At 38.8% G+C, this 12922-nt stretch overlaps 1 protein-coding gene across 12 annotated transcripts in view; it reads left to right on the top strand.

Moving 5' to 3' along the window:
• LOC139980298 (rho GTPase-activating protein 7-like) overlaps positions 1-12922 on the top strand; it is a 175483-nt gene that overhangs the window by 145510 nt on the left and 17051 nt on the right. For 11 of the 12 annotated variants that reach the window (XM_071991853.1, XM_071991852.1, XM_071991862.1 and 8 more), the window contains 3 exons: positions 4129-4189; positions 10428-12072; positions 12398-12674. In XM_071991853.1, the coding sequence (XP_071847954.1) occupies positions 4129-4189; positions 10428-12072; positions 12398-12674 (1983 nt within the window). Of the gene's footprint in view, positions 1-3046; positions 3334-4128; positions 4190-10427; positions 12073-12397; positions 12675-12922 lie in introns of those variants that run through there. The other variant, XM_071991863.1, reaches the window with a different exon arrangement.

The raw sequence follows: 12922 nt of genomic DNA, 5'->3' as shown, positions 1-12922 counted from the left end.
GTAATTGATACATTGTGTTACAGCTATGCTTTTGCTTTCTATTACACCACTTAATTAATAATTCATTGCATCACAGTATTGATGGACAGTTAGATCAGTGTTGGCACAGGCAAACATCGACACCTTGCCTTCCTATGACGTAGTCAGCCATTCAGTTTGGAAATTCCAGCTGTTTTTATTTCTTTTTTCTGTCCTGCCATGCTCCCTGTTCAATGTATTTCAACGTACAACTAATGAACTAGGCATCTAGTAAACACAACTTGAAGCCTATGCTCCATACGCTTCAATCACTCATACACTATTACCACAATAATTATATGTTTGTGTGGGTGTGTGACCAAGGACGTCAGTGTGGATTGGATCTCGGCCAAACTTTGCTGGAAAAAAATTGCATTCGTTAATTTTCTTGATCAGAGACAAATTATTGGGGAGTCAAATGAAAAAAATATGCACAATCAACTAAATTATGATTTACATTTTCTGAAAAAAAAGAAGGATTCGTAGGTTTTTGTGTCGTTTGTTTGGTTGTTGCGTTGTTGTATCATTTGAAACATTTATTTACATTTCTTTCGTAGATGATCTAGACATTAGAGCAAATTGTTTAATTGTTGAAAGGTCATCAAAAAAGAGAGAAGATCTATGCTGTTTATAAATTGTGTTAAAAAAGCACAAAGTTGAAGACTTTCTGTGATTTTGGCCTTTTTCAGTTTTTCTCTAGAGAATGAATGTGTGAGGACAGTTGCTAGAGCTAGAAAAGCTCTTCACAGGACTCTTGCATAAAGAAAATTGTCAATTCTGATGATAACAATTCCACTTTGGTTTAAAGCTGAAGCATCTTCATGCATTAATTTTGGTAAATTTTAATGCTATATGATATACTATTGGCTGACCAGAATGCAGATCATCAGAATGGACTTAAATAGCAAAAAAATTGATATAGTATTTCCAAATGTTGCAAAACATATTTCTGGTATATGTATTATTCAAATTGCTCCATTGTATGTAATTTAAATGATATGAAAAAAGTCTGAGAGAGATTATAAATGTAATCATCAATTACTACCAAATTAAGAAATCAGTTTGGTGTAAAAAATATCATAGGTTTGCCTTAATATTAATCCCTTGCAATCTTGGTGGGAGTATCACCCAGTGGGTTTGGTAACATTTGAGAAAAATTGATCACCCAACATACCCACACGCAAAAAATAAGTTTTCATGTTTGTTTATATCTTTTAAAGCACTGTACAAATAACATAATATTATAGTATATATAATTTAATGAGATTCTCTGCCTGTATCTTACTTTATTCACTGTGCAAAAGTATAGGAAATTTGATCCAAATGGTTGTAGTATATGACAGGAGAAGTCCTTCAAAATGATAAATGGTCATCTAATGTCCATTGTGACCCTCTCTGTGACCTTGCGATTGACCCTGTAACCCTTGAGCTGGTTTCTCCAATACTGTCATAAAATACACAAAACACAGCAAGCAGCAATACCTGGAACTGTGTGACTAGCTTAAAAGTTTACTGTTTGTTTGTTTATTGAGGTGATATACCAGATCATCCATTCTCTGGCCCTACCAAGTTTTGTATATGATTCATGGGTGATCACAGGCTTTGGAATAACACTAGGCTACTCATCTTCTATGCATTTTTAAGGTGGGTGGCCCATGTTGGTCATTGACCTGTTAATATATGCTAATGGTCATCTGGATTTGAGCGAAAATTTCACCACACTGGTCATTCGTTTTTGTTTTTCTGACCCTCTCTTTCTTTTTTGCTTGTGCCAGTTTCATTATTATGTTGCTTTTAGTCTGTTTGTTAACTCACTGAGTCATGCAGCTTCTGTCATGACTCTGTTACTTTTGTGCATTGTGTTTGCTTTTGTGGATTTGGATATTGAGGCTAGGTCAATGAATAAAAAAAAGGAGCTTTTATATGTCCTAACATCTTCTGCAATGAGGAATACATAATTCACACGAATTTACTTTCTTTTTTGCTGTTTTGTTTTGTTTTGTTCTTGCTTCTTTCTTCTTCCCCTAGATTGGTAAAATGATTGCATATTATCTGCCTTCAAAATATTGCTTTATAGCAGGTCTCAGTTTAAAATACATTTATAATTTTGTGTACCACAAATTCTGACATGTCCCCTTGATTCTACTAAGCTGGGATGTGCTCAGGAAAATTTGAGTCCTGGACGGATTTGTGCAGCAGTGTGATCCAAGTCCTGGGGGAGGGGTCTCCAGAGTGTGGGTGCCCATTTTTGCAAAAGAAGTATGCTTAGATTGCAAATTGTGTCGGGCGGAAAGGTTTAATATACTGTTAGTGCTTGGCAGCATCGGAACTGCCAGGAGCAGCTGACCGGTGCCTCCCGGCGTGAGCCCATCCCTGCTAAGCACCCTTATCTACTAAGAATGATACGTCGTCAGCAGTATGATGGAACCAGCTAGTGTCTTGCTTGCAGAATAATCAAATTTGGCGTAAAGCAATTGTCCAGCTAAAAATCAGGTAGATTCTAAATAGCGTCCTGAGAAAACAGAGTGATTTAACCACAGAAGGCTTATTTGTTTTCTGAATTTGTCCACATTTTAATAGTCATTATAATGTCTAGGCTGTAAGGAAATGAGTCATGATAGTTGGTCTCAGTAATGGGTTCTTAAATTGTTTGTCTTTCTGGGAATCCTTTCCTTACCAAGATTAATCTTTTCTTGTCTTTTTAGTATCTGTGTTTATAATTATATAGATCAAATGTTTTCCCTCTCCATTCTCTGCACAACTGTTTATATTTAGTATTCTTAGTTTACAACAGTGCCCTGGGATGTGTGTGTCCTCCTACCACTTTGCTTGAGTAAAGTTTCTTCACCCCAACTTTCTCCTATGTACGGGAGAAAACTCTTGCTATGAATCAGTGGTGCTTGACACAGACAGCCAATCAACATCAAGTAGTGCTGTTTGACAGCCTGTGATTGGTTCAAATCCTGTGTACATGGCTCAATACATACAGATCATACAGAGTTGTAGTGTGTAGCTGTGCAGAGGTGTGTGAAATGTACAGGAAGTTGAGCACATGTTTGTATTTTGTAGTGTTGTCATTCAGGATTTGCGAAGGCAGATTACTGTAACTATAGAACCAGTCAGGAGGGTATATATTACTATTAGAGTTCCTATGCTACACCATATGCACATCAAATCAGATGGGATTTTTTTTGTGAAGGAGATTTTAACTCAATTGGAGCATTAACTTTGTGAGTTTGATCAAAACTGTCCTGTCGTGAAGTTAATCTAAATGGTTGTTTCAAGTTTTTCATCCTTTTCTCCAGGAGCTATCAGGTATTTATTTAAAAGTGAAAAATTTTCTCCTCATCTTTTCGAAAGTTCTTAATACAACAGAGTGTAAATCCAGCTATGTACTGTACAGTAGCATCTTGATCACATAATACAGTTTTGTCAATTTACTCATGGTTTGTTTTCTGCAATTTCAAATAATTCTTGTGTTTTGTGACAAATAAACCCCAAAATATTACAGGGAAGGGAGAAGAATGTGGAGGATTCGGGGTAAGAATAGCAGTAAGACCAGGGAGTTGTTCCATAACAACTCCCTGGTAAGACTACGGGAGATTGTGTGCATGGCCATTAAAAGTGTCCATAGAAAGAACAAATTGTTTAGATAAAAGTAGGTACTGTCTTGCTCGTGGTAGTTTAAGTCAGTTAATGTAGATGATGATACTCAAGGCAGTTAACATGTAAACTTGTGTTAACTTTGCTATCCTAACGCTTGATGACACTAGTAGTAGTAGTAGTAAACCTTCTCATAGCCACTTCTCTATGCTGCACTCCATCTCTGTGTAAAGTGTAGTACCTGAGAAGCTGAGAGTGTGCCCTAAAAATGTCTCTCTAACCACATTTGTATATCTTGCTGACCATATCCTACCTTTATGTATGCTTTGCAGTTTGCTTTCAAAGCCACAGTCGATACTTTGGTTTCCAGAGGATGTTGACGTATGCCATATACAACCTGCCTCTTTGAAACAATATTTTCCGAAATTTTGACCCTTTGGACTCTGGACTTGCCATTTATTTTCTCATAATTAACGAAGATGTATTTATTTTTTTATTATCTTTCAGACGGTTACAGATATTGAATAAATGTTCCAGTATGAAGATTGAGATGCCCTCTCATCAGACGGTGAGTACTTGGCCATCGGGTATGGCGCCTTCATGATCTGGGATAATTGATCATAACAATGTATTGCATTTAAATCAATAATTAGTCGAGAAATCACAAGAGAGTGTTCAAACTTTGAGGTACAATTCCGTTTGTTCAAACACAGTTTCTAAACAATTGCACACAATAATAAGCTAAGATGGATTTCAAGTGCCCGACGAAATTTCTGACTTGTTTCTGCAGCGACACTTCAAAAGTTAAGCGGATTAGTTAGCTCTCTTCTAATGAGGTTATGTAGAAGTTTTACAGATTTATTGCAAAATCCTACTTGACAAAAACAAAGTGGGGAAATTTCCAGGTTTTGTCGTCGGTAAACAAAGCCTTGCGAGTTCAGTGTATCACGTTTCAAGGAACATATCTACTCCTTTGTGTGATGTTCATTTGCAGCGTGGTTACATTGTGTACAGTTACCAGCAAGTTTCTTTCAATTTGTATACTAGATCCGGCCTCTGAGTCATTTTCCCATTGCTGTACATCGACCCGTAGAAAACTTCAAACTAGAAATAAAAACGGCTATCAAGTTGAAGGATGTAACAACGTGAGGAAGATTTCACGTTTGGGAGGGTGGGGGGCGGGGGGATTTCCAATAATTCATGCAATGTAGAAGGGAATTAAGCAACTTTGATTTATTGATAAAATGAATTTTTTAATTGATAAATAAATCGTTCTCAAACTACTTTTGAAACAGGTCTTTCTTAGTGTAAATAATAAGCTAGACAATGTCCCCAGTTATAATGCTCCAGCTTATCTGATAGTTTTATATTATCTCTTCTATGGGAAGAAGATACAATAAACTGTAGGTTTTTACTGCACAAGATATCCTGAGTCAAGAATACCCGGTTTCTAAATTTTGCATACATCTTTCCAGAGCATACAGTAACCCGGTAACACACTACAGTATTCTGTTTGTAATTTTTTTGGGTGGAACACTCTCCTCATATCAGCTGGTATTTTGCATACATGTCCTTATGCTATAGATTAATGTGGGAGGTACTTGAGATGGTCATACCATGCTGTGTAATTATCCCAAAGAGCAATCTTCCACCTGGCCTCCATATGTCTTAAAACCTTCAGTTACCATGGTAACATGCTAGTGGAGATAAGGTCTTGTCAGTTTGAAGGAAGGAATTAGTATCCATGGATTCTAAGGGAGATAGAGAGAGTGTTTTACTCTCTCTGGTCTCATCAGCAAGATGAAGTAAATGTCCAACCAAATCTGGTTTAATTTAACCCGACTGTTGTACCATATAAGTTTTAGGGTGTTTAATTTTAATATTCCCTGGCCTAACCTGTCATATGTAGTTAGGCCCTCTGTGTTCTGTCCGTTGAGGTCCATTCAATGGTAGGAAGCCTAGCTTCAAGGAAAGATGGAATGAACTTCACAGATAAAAAGTAGGTAACTGAACAACTGATAGTTGCTTTAATATTAAATTGATCAAATATGAATTCATCAGAAAATGTCATAAATGACAAACAGTGATGGAACAGAACAAAGGAACATTTAATCTTTTGTTTACTCTTTAATCTTTGTTTATCTGTTTTAATACCGATAAATTAAAAAAGATTTTCTTTTTTATGTTCTTGAACCTTAGTTTAGAGGTGTAAAGTTTGTTTCTTTAGCTAAATCTGTGGTTTAAGTTCATCATCCTGGTATGGGAGGGGGTTGTTAGTGTTGTATGGTTGCTTTTTGTGGTACATCTTAATATCTGACTAGCTTAGTTTTGATAAACCTGACATATTTATAGGAATGATCAGGACACATCAGCTCATGAAGAGAAGAAGTTTACTTTCTGTAAAGCCTTTCATCACTTTCTGAAGGTATGAAGCAATCCATGGATAGTTTAATTCCGGTGATTTGTGTTATTATTTAGAGCTACAGTCCTTCGTTGTCATGGCCCATTAAAACACTTATCAGAGTTGCATCAGGTAAGCTCTAGGAGACCAAACACAATGGTAGTGTACGTCATGGTTACAGATCGGTAAATGTCATCAGTCATGGCTCGTCAGTGATGGGTTTCAATTGTTTTAACTTAATTAAAGCTGTTTACATTGTGAATTGAGTTAGAAGATTAAAAATGACATTTTGAGTTGTTGTGACATTTTTTGTTCAAATTTTGCACTTTGTTTTAAAGGTTGCATTGACATTTTGATTGGGCAATCTTGTGAATATGCCATCAAACCGGCCTAAACCTGGGCCTATAATAGATTATTTCCAACTTGGGAATGCAAATATTTTCCCACCACAAACAGCTTATAGACCTGTTCAATATTCTCTTTACTATGTGTGTGTTGCTTGAAAGGACTGTTTCTCTACTTGGAAGCTTTAAATTGAATGCTTAGGTACTTGGTGTGCTATTGGGGAGATAACTGTTCAATGCACTGGACTTGTCAATAGTCACAGGTTGCTTTTTTTGTTAATGCTCATGGTATAAGCAGATGTTCCAGATTGATTGATCCAAGCTTAAGCCTATAGCACTTACATACTGATAGTACTACATATCACTGAATACTACATGTCAGCTCTTAGCTAGGAGACAACATAACTTCATTGAGACTTGTGCCAGGTTTCTACCAGTAAGTTTCTCCTGCAACATCATGGCATTTTACGTTGGTTTCTAAACTGAAAGAAACTGCTATAGCGTGATACCAGATTTGTTAGGGCCGGTGAGGGGGATGGTGGTGGGGGATTGTAGTGCGTGAAGGATCATGCAAAGGTAATAATAATGAAACTAATAGATGGACCATCATTGCTAACTGTTCTGTTAAATGATACCAACCTCATCTTTAGCAGTTGTACAAGGGAGGATTAATAATAATTTTAATTCCCTAATTCCCGTAGTGAAACTTACAATAATACTATAAGTCATTATTTTGTTTGTACTGGCTATAACTGTGACAGCCATCACAATGTTGGATATAAGTGTAAAGTCTGGAATCATGTTCACCGTTAGGGCTGGTATGATCTATATATATCGGTGAGATAATTGGCCTTCAGTGGTTAGATGTAGACCAGATTTGGCAAGGTCACTCCGGCCTTTCTCTTCCTCTCTGACAGGAAGTGACATGATGATAGTTCTCAAAGTCTTTGCTATCAAAAGTAATTCAATCTGAAATGTCAGCGTGATTAGTATTTTTAAAAGTGTCCATATAAAGGTACTGGTGAAGCAGACCACAACTGAAACATGGTTGTACTGTCCATGATATTGCAAGTCTTTTTTTCTTACTGTGCACAAAGTTCTCTGTATTCTTTATACAGACAGTGCACAACTGACCATATTAGGCCATTCACTATGGGTCAGGCTGCAATAGTGATTTCCACATTAAAAGCAGAGTTCCACTTTTACCTGTGTGTATGAGCAAATTACATGAAAGGGAAATATTATTCAAGATATGTCACAATTATGAAAGAAATTTTAGGCATCGGCAATTCCTAACTTATATTTTGTGGCTTTTGGGAGTCTACTCAAGACTGCCACTGTCAGTCAGTACAAGATGTAAATCTGGAGGAATTTTTGGAGCGGCGGGATTCACAGTTACGAGTTAGAGGCTAGTTACTCCCCCAACTTCCCCAAGCCTTAAATATTGTCCCAATGTTTTCTACTTCACTGGCAAGAGGCAACCTACAGACCCTTTTGTTTTATTTTTGGTACGATATTTGTTTGGGAAGAGCCTGATGTAAACTTGCAACTTTGGTAGATTCAACTTGCACGATTTGAGGAACTTTACACATTTAGGATATTATGTACATGTGCTTTTACAGGGGAGTTTTGAGTGATACTTTCTCTGGTACAACCAGAAGCATCAGTCTTAACCTTGAGCCTAGTATCAACTGTTACCACTAGCCAAATAACCAGACAGTTATTTTGATATCTTTATTGCTAGAATAAGTAGGTTATTAGAATGAGGGTGAAAGCTCTTTCAAAATGTCATTGTCTTAAGTTAGGGCAGTATTGTTTTGCTGCTCAAAAGAACTGATTTAAACATTGTTTATTGTTTTTTTCAATGACCAGTTTATTGACCTATTGTGGAATTCCTCGCCCTCCCCCTTAACAAGATTACTTGTGGATATAAATTGTATAGTAATTGGGACAAAGGTCACATATAAAGATGAATGAATTAACTGTTTTACCTAGGGAATGAATGGCCATTTCTTGACCACAATTCTGTCAGTCTGAAATACTCCATCCAAATTTTCCTATCCTATCCAGGGATGATGTTTCAGTTAATATTAAAGTCTCCAATTTGTCAAGAGTGTTCTTCACAGAAGCAGAACTACTCCAGGTATTTTCATTGTCTTGTGGGCAAATACCTAGTAGAAGAGATTGACCCAGTTAAAAGATATAAAAGAAGTATAAGACTTTTTGACTCAAGATTACTAATCTCCCATTGGCAGTGTCAAGGGTTGGTTGTACCCTAGAAGTCCTAATTTCTAATTGAAAAGTGACATGTTATTATGCGAAGTGAAAACAAAGTAATCATGCAGATTGCTTGCCTTGGCTTATTTAGAAAGCCATTTCTGACTATTACACCTGTTTTAACCTAATTTCATCATGAAGGCCTACATGGTCTACATATTCTCACACCCATCAGCTCTTTTGAAGTTTTTCAGTGACCCTGTAGCTCTGTGATTGTGTATTTATATATATATTTTCTATGTTAATGGTCTTTGTCAAGTCCATGCCCCTGCCCATGGGCATTGGACCTGCTCTTCCAAGTTGGGAGTCCTTTGTGGTCATGTCTCAACTGGATGTCTCTTGTAAAGTGTGAGGTAATTGTTTTTGGAGGTACTCTTGAAGCCATCCTACGGGCAAACTAGGTCTGACTGTGGCCAGACCACCGCTGAGCCGGCTTTGATAGGCTAATTGTGCATGAAAGGTTCAAGAACGAGTGAACACAGCAGAGATTCATACAGAAGCTCACTCATATTAAGTGTAACTCTCTAAATATCCTCACAGGATGGGTGTTGGTAGATCTTAGAATGGGTGAACAATGATTTGGGTGTTACCTTCACATGAAACATTGACCTGAGCAGTTCTAAGCTGGGAAATCAGAATAGAAATTGCATATGATACAAGTTTTTACAATTTTGTTTTGAAAAAAAAAAATTAATGAATACATCATCACGCTACATTTTGGTATAAGAAAAAGTCACATTTTGCACCTTTTTCATGTTATTTTGCCCATAGAAACTTTATTTTTAAATCCTCTGTTGCGCCCTGATATATGTCAGGACTGAATCGTTTATTCAAAGAAATACTAATCTCATGATTTTATCCCTCAATATTCCCTAAAAAGTTTGAAAAATGAACTTTTTTAAAAGGTCAGGATATGTAAAAAAAAAACAACCAGATAGCTGAAATTCTGCAAGTTTTAACGTTTCTTGTTTAGATTGGCAGCTGTGTACAGGTTTTTTGTTGTTGTAATGGTCATGATACTGTATATATATGCCGCCTTCTAGTATTTCTGTATTATTGTGGTAGATTACATTGAATACAGCATTCCTATAGGAAAACGGATCCCTTTGGCATTGTCAATTGATATCTACCACATCAAAGACTGCAAATATAGTATGATATACCTACTACACAAGTCATCTGCTTCAGTACACTCCATTTAACCACATTATTCACTAGATGCAGTTTCAACAGTTGAAGAAAAAAGCAAATTTGATTACATGGCATATGTATGTGGGATTTATATTTGTAATCTGAGGAATTTCTATAGGGGTTTTGCGGGCTTTCTCTGTAAAAACCAGGCGATGGTATGAATAAGGAAGAGAAATCTAGAATGCAAATGGGGGAGTGGATTCTTTGTGATCTGCTTCGCTCGATATCCCCTAAGGCAAAATCCTCTTGCAGGATTATCAACCGATGACGTGAATTAGGTTCTTCTTAGTGGAGTCGGTAGGGTACGCACAGAGTTCATTTCTTGCCAGGTCTATTATTTTCAATATAGTGAAAATTCTTTGATATGGCTCCATATCTATGTACAGGTCAAGAAGGAGTTGTATTTTCTCCAGGAGGTGTCACATTCGTGTCAGGTCACATGGAACAATGATATGTACATCTGCTCTATAACATGCTAACTTGCTAAGCATTATGACCAAATTACTATACACTATAAATGTAACAACTTTAGATGTCTAGAAATATGGGCAGGATCATGTTTTGCATATTTTTCTTTTCTCCTTGTTGTACAGCTTGATGAATCTGATGACGAAGATCCTTGTGCAATCAGTGAGAAATGGAGATACAGCCGAGGATGTTGGTCTCGACGGTCATCCAACAACGATAACAACGGCCTGCCGACAGAGCACCACCTCTCCCACTCCGAACACAGCTCGCCGACATTAGTGCATGCTCATGCTCGCCTTAACAGTAGCAGCAGAGAGAGCCTGACGACGACGGACAGTGAAAAGAATGAAGGCTACACCAGTGCTAGTAGCTTCGACAGCCCGGCTGTCTTTAAGAGAACTCCGAACGACTCAAGAGGAATCGAGAAGAGGTTGAAGGCCTCGGCTTCCAGTCAGAGCCTGCCGGTCAGGGAGACGGACCAGGGACATAATTTAATTTTGGACAACTGTGAAGTTAGCCACTCTAAGCCTGTGGTACAAATATCTCTGGATTCAGATCCCAAAGAGAAAGATAGCGGTACATTCGGAAGCAAGTGGGGTAGTTTTAAAAACAGGATGGGGGGAAGTTTTCGAAGGGCAAAGAAGACCTATCCGAGGGATGTGACAATCAGCGGGCCTGTGATGGTAGAGACTGAGCCGTTTCAGCAAAAAATGCAACAGATGAATTGTATGGATCTGTTGACCGCTCAGCATCACCTGGCAGCCGGCAGGCAGTCCATCACACCCCCGGCGAGAAGGCGGAGAGCCCAAAGTGAAAAGCACCCAAAGAAACGGTTCGGTAGGGTCTTCTCCGAGCCAACTTCGCCCTCCGCCGTGCGGAGGAGGCAACTGTCTGACGGAGCAACACAGGGACTCGGAGAGGAACTATCCAGAAGGCTCTCTCAGATGATGGACAACAACAACGAGAGGAAGGACAGTGACGATGTCTTTGGCGAACAGCCAGAGAACACTTCCTCGCCGTCGGTCACGACTAGAATTACGATAACCCAGGCTGAGAGATTCAATAGTGTTTCTTCACACGATACCTTTTCTATGAGATCTTTTGGGGATCCCCCTAAAACTCAACGATGTCTCAGTAGCAGCAGTAGTGATTCGTGCCAGGTAGCGTTACACCAACCGCCATGGCGTTCCCAAGAAACCATCGGCTCTGACATGGATCTCATCAACTCGCCCTCGGGCCACCGGGAACGGATACCGAGTTTTTACGATAATTTCCCGCATACGTTACATTCTAGCCTTGATAATGTACCGACCGGTAGCTCGGAGCAAGAGGACTCCGAGTCTGAACTCATGAGGGAGATTTACAATCTGAAGAATTTGGGTCATTTGAATGCTAACGATCTGTCCTACAGGGAGTTAGAGGAGGACACGAGCGGTCCTGCGTACGACAAAAGGAGCAGTGAAGATACCAAGTTACACCCCGGCTTGACAGCCGAGAGTGAAAAAATTGACATTCTGCATAACATCAGCGAGCTGTTACTCTCTGAAAAATACGGTGATTATAAAAAGGCTGACGAAAGGCCGCGACGGGGGAGAAGTAACAGTCTCCCGATATCGCCATCGGACATACTGGGAGAAGCCGGCGACGGCTTGGAGGAGGTGGAACCGACGGAGGGGAAGCAGGAAATGATGGGACTCCATGATGAATTAGAGAGGATTTTAGATGGAATTAATGAAAGCATCAGTGAAATTCAGGGCCAGATAAACAGAAGTAAGTACCTACAGTGTTGTCTCTCCATTTGGAAAGTTGTTTTGTTGGTTGTATAGTTTGAGTAGGTTTGCAAGTGTGTTAGTCAACATAAAATGTCAACATAAGTCAACATAATAAAGTGATGAAGATTATGATTTCATCAGAGAGGTATAAACTGGAAGTTGTAGTATGTTTTTGTTTCGATGCTGGATACTGTCAGAAGCACATCTGTTTCTGTGTGATTTAAAATTTAAGTCTAGAAGAATTATCGTCATTTGCAGATGTAGTGATGATGTGATGAGACACACTTTCCTATTACTTTAAATGCATATGATTGGTCTGACAGATAGCAGTCTTTCATCGGAGTCTCAAGTATCATCGCCAGCAGGGTCACACCTCTCTACACCATTCAACTCCCCCGTTCCATCTCCCCTCTCCTCGCCCAACTTAGACTCGGCACGCCACCACCAGGACTCGGACACCGGACTCGGTAGCCTCTCTCCCACCTCTGTGGATAATTCAAACGAAAAAGATGGAAAGACAGATTCGAAAGGTGGCGACAAGTCTCCCTGGAGGGAGAGGAGGGACTCCGGGGTGGGCAGTTCACTCACCAGACCAAGTGGGTAAGTTAACCCATTTGTCATATATCCATTACATGCGTGCAGATCGTTTTAAGGCAAGACTTTTAGTGTTCCTCAATTTATGACATATATACAAAGGTATGATTTTGTCCCATTTTAAAGTCAAAACCGTTGAAAGAAGTTCACAGAACCCTTGTTAGCCAAGTGGAATATGTAGCACAGAGCAAAAGACGTACTTACTTTCTAATAACAAGCAGTGTTGTAACATCACATCAGACATAAATTGTGGC

The sequence above is a fragment of the Apostichopus japonicus genome, chromosome 14 (genome assembly GCF_037975245.1).
Source record: "Apostichopus japonicus isolate 1M-3 chromosome 14, ASM3797524v1, whole genome shotgun sequence".
Classification (NCBI taxonomy): Eukaryota; Metazoa; Echinodermata; class Holothuroidea; order Aspidochirotida; family Stichopodidae; genus Apostichopus; species Apostichopus japonicus.
Note: the sequence above shows the minus strand (reverse complement) of the source record. Positions and strands in the feature narration are given on the sequence as shown.